The sequence below is a fragment of the Drosophila busckii genome, chromosome X, assembly GCF_011750605.1.
Source record: "Drosophila busckii strain San Diego stock center, stock number 13000-0081.31 chromosome X, ASM1175060v1, whole genome shotgun sequence".
NCBI classification, from domain to species: domain Eukaryota; kingdom Metazoa; phylum Arthropoda; class Insecta; order Diptera; family Drosophilidae; genus Drosophila; species Drosophila busckii.
The window spans coordinates 16,752,619-16,766,020 of NC_046608.1; the positions used below are offsets into that span (position 1 = coordinate 16,752,619).

At 34.5% G+C, this 13,402-nt stretch overlaps 1 protein-coding gene across 12 annotated transcripts in view; it reads left to right on the forward strand.

The window, feature by feature from the left end:
* Positions 1-13,402, forward strand: part of LOC108606207 (basement membrane-specific heparan sulfate proteoglycan core protein) — an 88,623-nt gene that overhangs the window by 28,193 nt on the left and 47,028 nt on the right. For 10 of the 12 annotated variants that reach the window (XM_017996083.1, XM_017996081.1, XM_017996071.1 and 7 more), the window contains 4 exons: positions 658-821; positions 1,136-1,696; positions 2,385-2,606; positions 3,060-3,359. In XM_017996083.1, the coding sequence (XP_017851572.1) occupies positions 658-821; positions 1,136-1,696; positions 2,385-2,606; positions 3,060-3,359 (1,247 nt within the window). Of the gene's footprint in view, positions 1-657; positions 822-1,135; positions 1,697-2,384; positions 2,607-3,059; positions 3,360-12,073; positions 12,198-13,402 lie in introns of those variants that run through there. The other 2 variants (XM_017996077.1, XM_017996080.1) reach the window with 2 other exon arrangements.

A 13,402-nucleotide genomic window follows, 5' to 3' on the forward strand; every position in this document is an offset into this window, starting at 1 on the left:
TCATTAGCTTGGCATATCTAGAAACTCAATCAGGGAGCAGCAGCTGGAATTGAAGTTAGCATATTGAAAAATGGGAAATGGGAATGGACAAATGTTGATATAATTTGAAAGATCTGAATTCATACGGGAAATTTATCAAGGAAGTCTATTTAAATGGAAGCTTATGATTATTCAAAATAGAAAGATGCAAGTTATTCCTAAAAAGTAATTACATTTAATATTAATATACTATATGGAAAATCTATATGAGCGAGTAGAATTTGAAAAATATAATAAATTACAAATCTGCTAAAATCGATATATTGAAAAACAAGTGGGCGCAACCAAGTTTTATGATTTATTTTTGTTTTTGTGATTTATTTCAGATTTTTAAGAATTTTTTCTACTGCTAAAAATTGTGTATGTAAAAGGTTTTTTTCAATTTGCGGGGATGGGGGGAGGAAATAAAATAAAAGCGTTTGGGTTTGGCTATAGAAGCATCCACATACAAAATTTTGTTGCTCTAGCTCTTGTAGTTATTGAGAAACAGTCGCTCATACATACAGACGGGCGGACGGACGAACGGACATGGCTATATCGACTCAGTTTGCTTACAAAAATGTCATAGAGTATAATAATAATAAAACTAATCGTATAAATTTCTCGTCTACCTTTTAGCCCCACTGATGATCAATACAAAAGCTATGTGATTGTTAATCTGGATATGCCCGGCAATGTTGTGGACTTTGAGAGTAAATTACGTAAACAATTGCAGACGTATCATAAGATTGGCGAGCAAAGTGCCTCCTTTGATAATGACTTCTACTTCCGTCCCATACAAGGTGAGTACAATGTTTAGTTTTTTAAAGCGTATCATGTTAGTCTAGCAAAGCCACAAAACGCTGGTGTTGGAGTACACACACACACACACACACGCAGACATACACTTATGTAAATAGTTTCCAACTTTCAACTGCAAAGCAAACAGAACAAAGAACAAAATTCTGCCCGAAATTCTATTTAAAGCGCAAGTAGAAATCATAATAAATCAAATAATCAACAAGTGTAGCTGCCAAAACTTTCTTTATCACACACACACACACATATAAATGCATAAGCTTCCAAAACTCACACGTCGTTTGTTGCGCCAAATTAGAATCACAACGAAATGAGGATCCAAATCAACCGAATCCTTATGCTGCCAAGCCTACAAATCCCGAATTGGACACCGATCCAGAGGATAACGATATCGATGCTGATACCGAGCCGTTCGATGAGAATGAAGCCGATGATCAGTGCAATTCACCCAACGAAAGTTTTCAGTGTAATAGCGGCAGTCCCTATATGATCTCATGCAACGAAGTTTGCGACAATGTGCCGCATTGCGAGGATCATTCCGATGAGGATGCTGAGCTCTGCGAACTCATCAATCAGAAGCGTGCACGTCAGCAGCCGCCATTCCAGCAGCCACAGGAACAGGATGCGAATCCAGAACGCAGTCCGACACCCAACTGGGAGAATTTCAGTGAATGCAAGTCGGATGATGATGATTTTCAGTGTCCGTATGGCGCCACGTTGAGTGTCGCCTGTTCGGATGTTTGCAATGGACGTCACGATTGCGAGGATGGCGCCGATGAGAACCCGGAAAAGTGCAACCGTCGCAATGAAAACAATAACAGCAACAACAACAACAACAACAACAACAACAACAACTTTGGTTTGTTTTCTCTTTTCTACACTTGCCACTCAACTGTCCATCGTCTATCTTGTGTGCTATATATAAATGTGGAATTGGGATTCATACAAAAAGCTTCATACACTTTGCACATACATTGAAGACTAAGCAAAAGTTCTATTTCTAATATTTAAAGACGCTTTTGAGCGTTTGACTCATAAATGATTCATTCAATGCTGCATTAACTCTAAACTCAGTTTGAGTTTTAACATTTAATCATTTGGGCAAATATTGAATTCATTCAATGCTGCATAAACATTTTGAATAAATGATTCATTCAATGCTGCATTAACTCTTAACTCAGTTAACAAATCAAGCATTGAGTGCTAACATTTAATCATTTGGGGCAGTATTGAATTCATTCAATGCAGAATTAACATTTTGTATACAATTGGTAAAGTTTTCGACTCAAATCTTAACATATGGGAAATTAATGAACATGAATTGGATTTCTTTGAATCATCGCTCATAAACATCGCTCTATCTCGCTCGCTCGCTCGCTCAAATCATACACATACATATGTTTCTATATCTCTTCTTTGTTCGCTGTTCGCGTCCACTGTCTCCACTTTCTGTGTCTCCGATGCTTTTCATTATATGTGCATTTATTTTTTATATGATTTTCAATATATTGCTAATTTTTTTTTCGTGCACACACACACACGAACAGAAGACACAAACACTGCGTTGAATGCGAACGCAAATCCAAATTATCTGACACCGACTGAGACGACCGATGAAATTGAAAGCTCGGGAGATGTTGAATGCCGCGGTGACGCAACTTTCTTCTGCCATCGCTCCGATACCAGAGTCTGCGATGAGATGAGATGCGATGGCATTTCCAACTGTCCCAATAACGAAGATGAGGAGAATTGCCCAGCTCCGCCAGTTGGTAATGAAGCAAATATATAAGTTGAATTTATCATCTCATCGCTCATTGAAAAGCAAACGATACGGTCGTAAATCCCTTTTGGAATATTCCCATTTGCTCACTGAAAAATAAACGATTCGGTCGTAAATCTCTTTTGGAATTTGGAATCCAAATTACTACGAAATTTAAAGCTATCTTGCAAGTGAATTGAATCAGTTTCGAATCATTTGAGCCGCTTTTAAGCTCAAACTTTAAGAATTTTCAAAAATTTTTGAGTGTATGCATTCGAATCAATTGCGAATCTTTATCATTTGGATTAACGCTATTGAAAACAAAATTATTTGCATTTTATCGTTGGCATTTTATACTTCAGTTCATAAGTCCATTTTTTTTTTCCATGCTCTTTTGTTTATTTTGTATGTTTCTCATTTAATTTTTGCGTTTCGCTTTGTTTTTCCTTTGCACTTTGCTTAGTTTGCAATGAGTATGAATTCAAATGCGATGAGAATCGCTGCCTAGCGCTTGATTATCGCTGTGACGGCGTCACCCAGTGCGACGATGAGACCGACGAGGCCGAGTGCCCCAAAGTTGAACCAGAGCCAGTTGAGCCAGACGAAGAGCCTGAGCCACAGCCAGACGAAGGCGCTGAGACAGGTCCAGATCCAGATCAAGAGCCTGAGCCTCAACCTCAGCCTCAGCCTCAGCCTCAGCCTGAACCAGAGCCAGAGCCACAGCCTGACGATAATCGCGATGATGAGCGAACTGAGACACCGGGTGAGTCTTTTTATTGCCTTTGGTCTTTTAGTTGCTATTTTTATTTTTATTTATACATTTGCTCTTTTCAATTGCAATTTGGTTTTTGATTGCTAACATATTATTTATATATATATTATATATGGGGCTGGCGTGATGTCAGTTTGAATTTAGCCATATGCTGATCTCATTTTGTTGCTGGGCCACGTGCCGCTTCAAAACTTTTGTGTTATTTAGTTATTTATTGTTTTTGCTTTCTTCAATATGCGTTTGCAGCAAACATACACCCCTCCCACCCTCCCTCCCCCCACAGCACCTACACTTTAGCCACGAGCAGCAAACATTAAATAAATTCAACAATTAATTCTTGAGAATTAATTGCAATATGCAGCAGGCATTCCAATTTCAATGTTAAACTGTTATAAAAATTCTTCAAGTTGCTTTTGTTAATTTACAGTAATGCGAACTTAACAAAAGACAACAAAATTATTGTAAACCGAGCGATTTTCTAAAGAAATTTCTTTACGAGCTTTTGGGAAAAATATTCGTGGGCAATTATATATTAAAAATCAATTAAGCTGCGGTATTGAATAAACAATTTAATAAATGGAGCTAAACAGAATTACGTAAATCGCAATATTGTCTAGCTGCTGTAATTTTGTAATTTTATTTTTATACTTTATAAACTTATATACTTTATAAAATTAGTTGTTATGCGCTTGAAATATTTTTTATAAATATTTTAAAGTCGCTGCTGAGTTAAAATAAATTCAAACTTAGTTTGAAACTGTTCAACCAATTAAGCTGCGGTAATGAGTTGGTATAGTAATTATTAATAAACAATAAAGCAATCAAAATAATGCTTCATGTAATTTTATTTTGTATACTTTGTAAACTTAGCTTATATATTTTTGTAAATATTTTAAAGTCGCTGCTGCTGACTTAAAATAAATTCAAGCTTAGAAACTGTTTTGGGAAAATGTAGAAATAATATTCGTGAGTCATAATAGTTATAATAATAAACAATTTGATGTGAATAGCAATAAAAATAATAAAATCGAAAGAATGCGCTATTTGCTAGCTGCTGTAATTATATTTTTATACCTAAACTTAGTTAATATATTTTTGTAAATATTTTAAAGTCGCTGCTGACTAAATTCAAACTTAGTTAGAAACTGTTAGAAGTTATGTTCTAAAATAACAACATGGCCTATCTAGCATTGTTTGGCATTGTTTTTGAAGCGCTTGCGACTTGCAGCTCAAGTTACAGTTAACTGAGAATCCCTAGTTAACGCTTACGCCCACTGCGCGCCCCGCCCCGCCCCCCTTTTGAATGCTTCGCCTAACAGCAGCGAAGTGTGTGCGCTGTCTCTTGACCCTGAATCTACATTTGAGTTTTGCTTTAAATTGCAAACACAGCGTAGCACGAAAATCATAATAAATAAATATATATAGTCAAATTACAATTGTTCCCCAAACGGTGCCACCCCCCCACCACCCACCAGACGCCCGCTTGCCTAATGAAACAAGCCAAAAGCACACACACACACACCCCGTTATGTGTATTACCATATCTATGAAATATGCCACAAATGCGAGCATGCAAATGCCACAAAAAAATAGCAAAGCAACAACAACAACAACAAGTTGGGGCAAGGGGCAAAAAGATGTTTTATGCTTGCTGATTTTCAGTTTTTTTTTTTTTTTGTATTCGAAAGTGGGGTGTGCGGATTTTGTGCTCTAAGGTCGAGCAAAAACAATTTGCAACAGATTAAAATTACCCCTAAGCGTATTATAAACTTAAATAATCCGCATGCAAGCCAGCGAACCACCCAACCACCCACCCACCGGCAACCGCTTTATACGCTACTGCTGCTGCTGCTGCTGCTTTTTTCGGTGGGCGTTCAATCTGGGGGCGTGTTAAGTGTTGTCAACGAGATTAAATGCAATGTCAGAGGTTGTCAACAACAACAACAACAAACACAAAAGCAGCAGCAGCAGCAAATAAAATATAAAGTCAGGCAACACTAGAAAAACTCACACGCAGTGCCGTCCAAAGTTGTGTCCTTGTAAATTTAATGAATTTTCAACACTTGACTTTTGTGTCTGTGTGTGTGTGTGTGAAGCAAGAAACTAAATCAACTTACGCAATGCAAGTGAAAAACAAATTCTTAACTAATGCAGTTGCTTAATTTATAGCAATAAATAAACAAACAACTGCAGTTTATTAATTAAATTACATTTAAACTGCATTTAAATAGAAAAATGTAATGCCATTAATAAAATTAAGAAATAGCATAGAACGAAAAGCAAATATTACAAATGCATTAAATATAATCAAAAAATAAAAATAAAATTTATAGCAATAAATAAACAAGTATTTATGCTTTAAATTATTTGAAATACATTTAAATTGCATTTAAATATAAACATGTAATGCAATTAATAAATTTATAGAACTAAAAATTTAAAAAAAGGCATAGAAATAAAAGCAAATATTACACGTACATTAAATATAATTAAAATAAAATAATCTCTAAAATTAATAAATTTATAAATTAATAAAACTAAAAAATTAAAAAAAAGAGCATAGAACTAAAAACAAATATTACAAATGCATTAATTTTAAATAAAAATACAATTTATAGCAATAAATAAACAAATAATTGCAGTTTATGCTTAAACTGCTGTAAATAAATTAATAAAACTATTTAAAGTATAAAAGAAAGTAATAAAAAAAGAGCAAGCAACAAAAAAATATTACAAATGTATTAAATATAATTAAACACAAATTAAAATTACAATAATTGTGCAATAAATAGCAATTAAATATTATAATCAAATGATTTTAAAAGTTAGTAAAACATCAAAAAATACGAAAACGAAGCTATTAACATAAATGAATTAACAGCTGTGCCTAAAATTACATTTGTTAATGTAATAAATTGTTGCATAATATTGAAATTGAAAACTTCTATACATTGTTTGACTTTATTGGCAGCTTTTTCTATATGACTCAAGAACTTTTCTTTTGTTGTTGTTGTTGTTGCAGCATTGTAAACATTGTATTAATTAACAAAGTGCTGTAATTGCAGATAAGCTTAAGTGATGCTGTATAGATAAAAAAAAATATATATATATGTATGTATATATATGCAGATGCAACAAAGCTTTGTAGCTGCCACTTATAAAGCGTGGCAACAGTTTTTGTATTTTATGACAAGTTCTGGGAGTTGCAAGCAACAAGCAACAACAACAATTGTTGTTGTTGTGCAATATGAAACTAAAGCAGCGCTTGTTGCTGCTGTTGTTGTTGTTGTTGCTGCTGTGGTTATTTTGAAAGTGCGTCATTTAGAGCGCTGGCAACGCAATTGTTATTGTTGCTGCTAAAATTTAATTATTATGTAAGCTGTGGGCAGCGAGGGAGAGCGAGGGCTGGAGATATTGTTATGCTAGAAATTGCTGCTGCTGCTGATGCTGCTGCTGTGGTTTGCCATTTTGGTAGTTGATTAAATATTTTACATACCATACATATGTATGCTAAGCATGTTTATTCGTCTATGCTAAGCATTGATTATTGTTGCTTGCAACACTTGCACTTTTGCTGCACAAATAAAAAAAAACACACAAAAGTTGCTGCCACAGCAGCAACACCTAAAACCCGCAGCAGCAGTCAATTAGCGCTGCGCTGCGTTAAATGTAAAGACACCAATACACACACACACACACACACACAGATATACACAGACAGTGTGTATGTGTAGCACATATGCAAATTGAATTCGAAGCAAGCAAGCGCTTTTCCTTTCACACTTGCAACAACAACAACAGCAACAAGAACAACAAGCAAAGTGTTATAAAAAATCAGTAACTGCAAACAAAGCCAAACTCTTCTCTGCCCCTTGGGTTTGTTGGCCTGGCCCCTATGCATGTCTGATGAGTTCTTATTTGTTTGCTTTTTGGTCAAAAACTTGCATTGTTGCTAATCTTTAGTCGCTGGCCCTAGCGCAAGCGCAACATTTTCTACAGCAACATGTTGCCAGGCATTAGCAACAGCAAATGTTGCCAATGACAAAGAGCAACCTGGTTGGCTAACGAACCAACAAGCGCACACACACACACACACACAACCAAACACGCGCCTTCGCTGCAAACGAAGCGCACGAACAGCTTCGGCGCTCACACTTCGTGCGCTCGCCTTCGTGCCTGTGTTTCTTGCTTTTTGTATCAATCGTCAATCGTCAACGCTGTTTTTGGCGCCTCCTCGCCAGCAGCGCTGCCTTTGCTTGGGTGTTGCTGCTGCTGCTGCTGCTGCTGGCCGGCCGAGCCGTTGCCGGCGTTGACTCCAACGCGCGCTGTTCAGTTCAACTTGAAGCGTTTGCGTGTGCGTTACGTCAACTGCAGCAGCTCAAAACTACAGCAATATACAATTTATTGTTATTTAAGCCAAACAAACGACACACAGCGTCCAACCAACGTCTCTCTAACTGTGGCGCGTGTGCAATCGACACTCAAAGCTTTAGCATTTGACAATTAACTCTAAATAATTGAAACATTTTTTTCTTGTTTTTTGAGTAAGCAAAGTGATCGAAAGTTAATACAAAAACAAACATTACAAACTTAAATATTGTGTTTCAAAACTCAGCACTCAATTTTACTTTGTTATATATTTAACAACTGAAACAGTTTATAGTGAAAACTCTTGGAGTGTTGTTACTTTGGTGTCCTTTTCTTTTTTTTGTTTTTTTGCACATTTTCTCGAAGCTGCGTGGCCTAGAAAATCAGTTAGGTGTTAATTGTTGCAACTAAAAGAGCGTCAAAACTAAAGCTTGTTAGCTTCAAAAACTTGTTTAAATGATCGTGCATTAGTTTGAAATAAATTAGTAAAAAAAAATTCATTTTTTCTGCGCTCCAAATTTTGCAATAAAGTTGCAGTACATAAATTCCTTTTAGTAAATTAGTATATTAAAAATATTTAAAACACTTGCAGCATTGCTTTTGAAATTGTTAAAATCAATTTTAAAGCCAGCAGAATATTTTTAATTCAATTTGCAAGTATTCAAATGTTAAATTGAAAATTCGATAAAATAATATTTCTTTTTAAATATAAAAGAACCAATTTATATATAAAAATATTCAGTCAGTAATGAACTTGAAATTAAAAGCTGTAGCAGATAAATTTTAATATAAAAATTACTAGAAAATATGAAGCTACTAAAATGTGCTGAAACAAATATAAAATGCATGAAAACTGTTAAAGATTAGCTATAAAAATAATTTCGGTATCAGCTCAATAATGAGAATGATCTTTTGTTATTTTGTCCCAGCAGCCAGATCAACGATCTCTCTAATGCAGTAAATCTTAATCAAAAAGCGCTGAACCCGCAGTTCAAAACATAAAAGAAATCAAAAAGCCAAATTAAAATAATAAATTTGATATTCTATTTGTTTTTTTTTTTTTTTTTTTTTTTTTTTGGATCGTGTGTGCATCGCTCGCAGGCGTGACAATGCGATCGATTTATAACAAAAATAGCAACAAACAATTAGTTTAGCTCTGGGGCATGCAACACTAAAACTGGGGCGTCAAATAGGCTAGATCGTCAAGTAGAAAATATATAAATAACACACCAAATATGGCAGACCCAAAACTATTTTTAAATCATCCAGTCAAGGCAAAAAACAAAAAGACAACAACAAGAAATATTTTTATAGCATGCCAAAGAAAAAAAGAATTCAATTCAAATACAAATGCCGAAAACGCAGCTGGGGGAATTATTATATTTTTTTTTCAAAAAAATTTTTTGCAATGTTGGCATTTTATGCACTTGAAATTTAGCCTGCAAATTATTTTGCATACATTTTTTTTTTTTTTGTGGGTTTCTTTTTGCGTTTTGTAGGCTGCTCGAGCATAAAAAGAAGAATGCAAAACGTTTTCATTGAAAAAATTTGATATTTATGAAATACACTGGGCAACAAGTACAGCAAATGATTAGAAATTTAAATTTGAAATTATTTCAATGCGAGCTACTTTTAATTAGAAAACTAATGCAAGTTGAAATACGTTTTAGCTACTTTTTATTTTAGTTAATATGCAGTAGATTCTAAGAAAAGTTGCAAATGCATAAAAAGCTTAAAAAATAATTCTAGTTCAACATTTCTACATTAAGCTAATGCGCTTAGCTTAAAAGTAAGAAGCAGCGTTGCATAAAATATTCAACTTTTGCATTATATAATTAAACAGCTAGTAGCAGTTACTTAGCGCTGCTTATTTGTTTATTAAATAAACCGAAAGTGTGCAAAACTTTTACAAAAAATAAGTTCACATGCTGTTGTTGTTGATTGTGCTGCTTGTTTGCCAATTCTGGTTGAGATCAGCTTACATATGTATAAAGCACGTTGCAGTTCTTTTTACGCTGCTGCTGCTGCTAAAACTTTTGATTTTCACAGCGTTTTTATTTTTTATTTTTATGCTGAAGTCGAGCATGTTTATTGCAGATTAGCGTTAGTCAAAGTCAAAATGAGCGAGAGAGAGAGCGAGAGAGCTATAAGTGCAATATGCATCATTAATTTTAATGACTTTTAATAGACGCAATATGTAGATGTGTGTGTGTGTTGCCTTTAAATGCGTTTTTTGTGTGTCTTAATGACGCCTAGATGTTGCATCATTAAACAGGCTGCAACAGACGCCCCGAATAGGCTGCAGGATTTTTGAAATTTGTGAAAAGGCTCGCGCCTAAAATGCAACGCACAGGGGCAGCAACGAAACCAAACTCAACTCAAGCTCAAACTCATTAGTGGTGTACATGAAATTCATGCATATAAATTTATGTGGCAGCAGCTTGGCTCATTGTGTGTTGCAATGTTGGCCAATTATTATGCGTATCAAAATATGCGCCAAGCTTGGCCGCCACTTAACCACCAACGGGCTAAAAGCATTCCTTTAATGTTCACTTAATTGAAACATAGTTTGCAACAATAACAGCAACAACAACAATTGCTGGTTTTTTTTTTTTTTTTTGCTACTGCAGGCAGCTTGCCAAACTACAAAGCTTTTACGCGTATCTTGTAGATACGAGAAACCACAAAATACCTTTCACGTCACAGCATTCAATAATTTTTTATTCTGCATATGCGCTACAAAAAAAATAACTTTAGCTTAATTAGAATTCTAATGAAATTTGTTTTCTGCCACTTTTTGCACCACATGGCTGTTTGCTCTACTAAGACTCAGTCGCCCCCCGCCCGCTCCCTTCTAGCTCGGCTACATTTGTATCTCATAGCTCAGCTACATTTGTATCTACAGCATGTGGGGCACAGCATTGGACAAGTTCAAGTTCATTACAAGCGCGCCGCATGAATTCATTTTTATATATGCGCTCGTCTCTTCTTTTTTTTTCGCCATATAATATTCGCACAATTTGTTGTAATTTATGCGCGTTTAATTTTTTTTATTTTTTTTTTGCAAAATTTGCACAATTTGCTGACGTTTCGACTGCAGAGCGCAGCGAAGAGAGCGAGACCAGTCTGAAAAGTAAAACTCAAAAGCAAACATTTTTTGAATATAAATTTAGTACAAAAAGTTAAACTCAAATCAAACTTGTATTGCTATTAAAATATTTAACAATTTGCTTTGATTCAATCAATTAAAATTTTTTATTATTTTTTCAAACACTTTAAATATAATAATAATATTTTTTTATAATTTTTCGGCAAATTTGCAAGTTTTATTAAGTAACGAATTTCTATTAGTTTTATATTTTTCCAAATAGATTTTTTAACTTTTTATTGGTTTAATTTTGTTTATAATTTTTATTAAAGTAACGATTTGCTATTAATTTTATATTTTTGCAAATATATTTTTTGCCAACAAAATTAAAATTCAAGTGCTTGAATATTTTTGCAACATTTTAAGTGTCGCTGCCTTTTGAAATATTCCAATATTTTCTTTTACATAAAAATAAACGCAGATTTCTAAGCAAAATGAGTTATTTAAAATTTATATGCTTAGGCGACACGCCCACTGTAGCTGCTGTTACGCCCACTTGGCCATTTGGTCAGCAATAATTCAACAATTCGCTGCTGATGAGGCGCACAATTTATTTATTTTGCTTTACATTATATATTATTATAATAATAGTGGGTTGTATATATATTTTTAAATTAAGCTACATTTATTAAGAGTGTCCTTTTTTTGTTGCTGGACTTGATTTTGTTGTTATTGTTGGCTTTTCACTTTTCACGCGCATAGACAAAGACGGAAGCTGAGGGCGGCGATTTCTTTTGCTATTTTTTTTTTTTTGTATATTTAGCTTTCATTTGTAGCGGAAATGCTTGTGAAAGTATCCTTTTCTTGTAGGACACACTGTCTGTGTGTTTATGTGTGTGTGTGTGTGTGTTTGTTTGTTTGTGTTAATGCGTCGACATTGACCGGAAGCAACGCCACTGTCCGGATTCTTACACCCGAAAAACCGTTGGCAGGCTGCCCCGCTGTGCGTTTTATGTGCAACATTTTTTCGCTCCCCATTTGTTTAGCATTTCAATTGCGACCAGGACACACACTCGAGCAACACTCCAAGAGTTTTTAAGCTGCAGCCCCAACATTAAATAGGCTGCAATCATTTTCATTTTTTTTTTTTTCTAATTTAGCTCAAGTCAGCGCAGCTTTTAGTTCAAACGCTTAAGAGCAGCGTTTGTCTTACTCAAAAAAAAAACAAAAAAATCTCGCTCAAGTTTGCCAACAGGCTTTAGCCCCCATGGGTAGGCTAAGGCAGCCCCTGGTAGCCAGTTGGCTGCTTTGGGCGCTGCTCAGTATTGCGCTCATCGAGTTGCGCGTTGCTGAGGCGCGTGGTTGGTATCTAGGTAAGTCTATCAATCTATCAATCAATCTAACTACAAATTTGGGTGCAGCTCAGCCAAATGTTTGCATTTAAAAATTTCACCAAAAGAAATTGAAAATTATTGCAATTAGCTAGTTTTCATTTCTAAACTAAGTATTGACGCACAAAATATTTAATATATTTTTTAAAATTTATCAAGCAAAAAAAGCAAATTTTAAATAAATAAATTTCGTTACTAGCTTGACATAGTAAACTATAGAACAAATTATTTGTTTTATATTATGCTACAAGCTGCAATTTATTAGTAATATACTGGATTTTAAAATTGTAATTAATTTTTTAAAATTTTACACAGATAAAAAAAACTACGAAAACAAAAACTGTGAATAATTTAAATAATTTGAGCTGCAAAAATTGAATTTATTTATAAAACATTTGAAAATAACCAAAGCAGAGCTAATAAAGAAAATGTCTATTATCAAAAGTTGCATTGTAGTTAATTTCAAGTAAATTAAAGTACAAACATATATTGTATATATGCTGAAAAATTCAATTTTTTAAGCGTATGAAGAAAACATATTTGGGTCATGCATAAAAAATTATTTAATTAAAAGGCAGCGCAAGAGCAATAAAGACAAAGATCTTGAAGCTATAAAAATATTGTATGCATGCGTGTGCGTGTGTGCGCGTCTGTGTGCATGCTTGTGCGTGTGCATTCATGCAACAGCTGAAGATATTGTCAATTCATTTCAATCAGTTGAAATGGAATTGGCATCCACATCTAATTGCTGGCTCAATTGCCAAATAGAATACAATTGCAGTTGCCTCAACTGTACTTTACAGACTATAAATCACGCTAGTGCTGTCTTTGTCTACAAGTGTGTGTGTGCATGTGTGTGTGTGTAAATCTAGGCTAATTGTTTGTCACGCTGTGTGTGTGTTTTATTTTTTGTAATAATGATGCCAGCGTCCAATTAATTTGCACAAACATCTTAATTTCGAAATAATAGAAGCGTAGTCAAGGCACTTGAGCTGCTTTCAACAATTTGTTTAACAAATATAAATATTTGCAACTGTAAATTGTTGCTGCTCTGTCATGACAAATGCGCCCACGTTATCTAAATGCAGTTCTTTATATTGTTTTAAATATTTCCGTATTCACACAGACACTCAAGTTAACAATTTAATTGTTGTTGTCACTTTCTTGGCCGCTGGTCACGGTCAGCA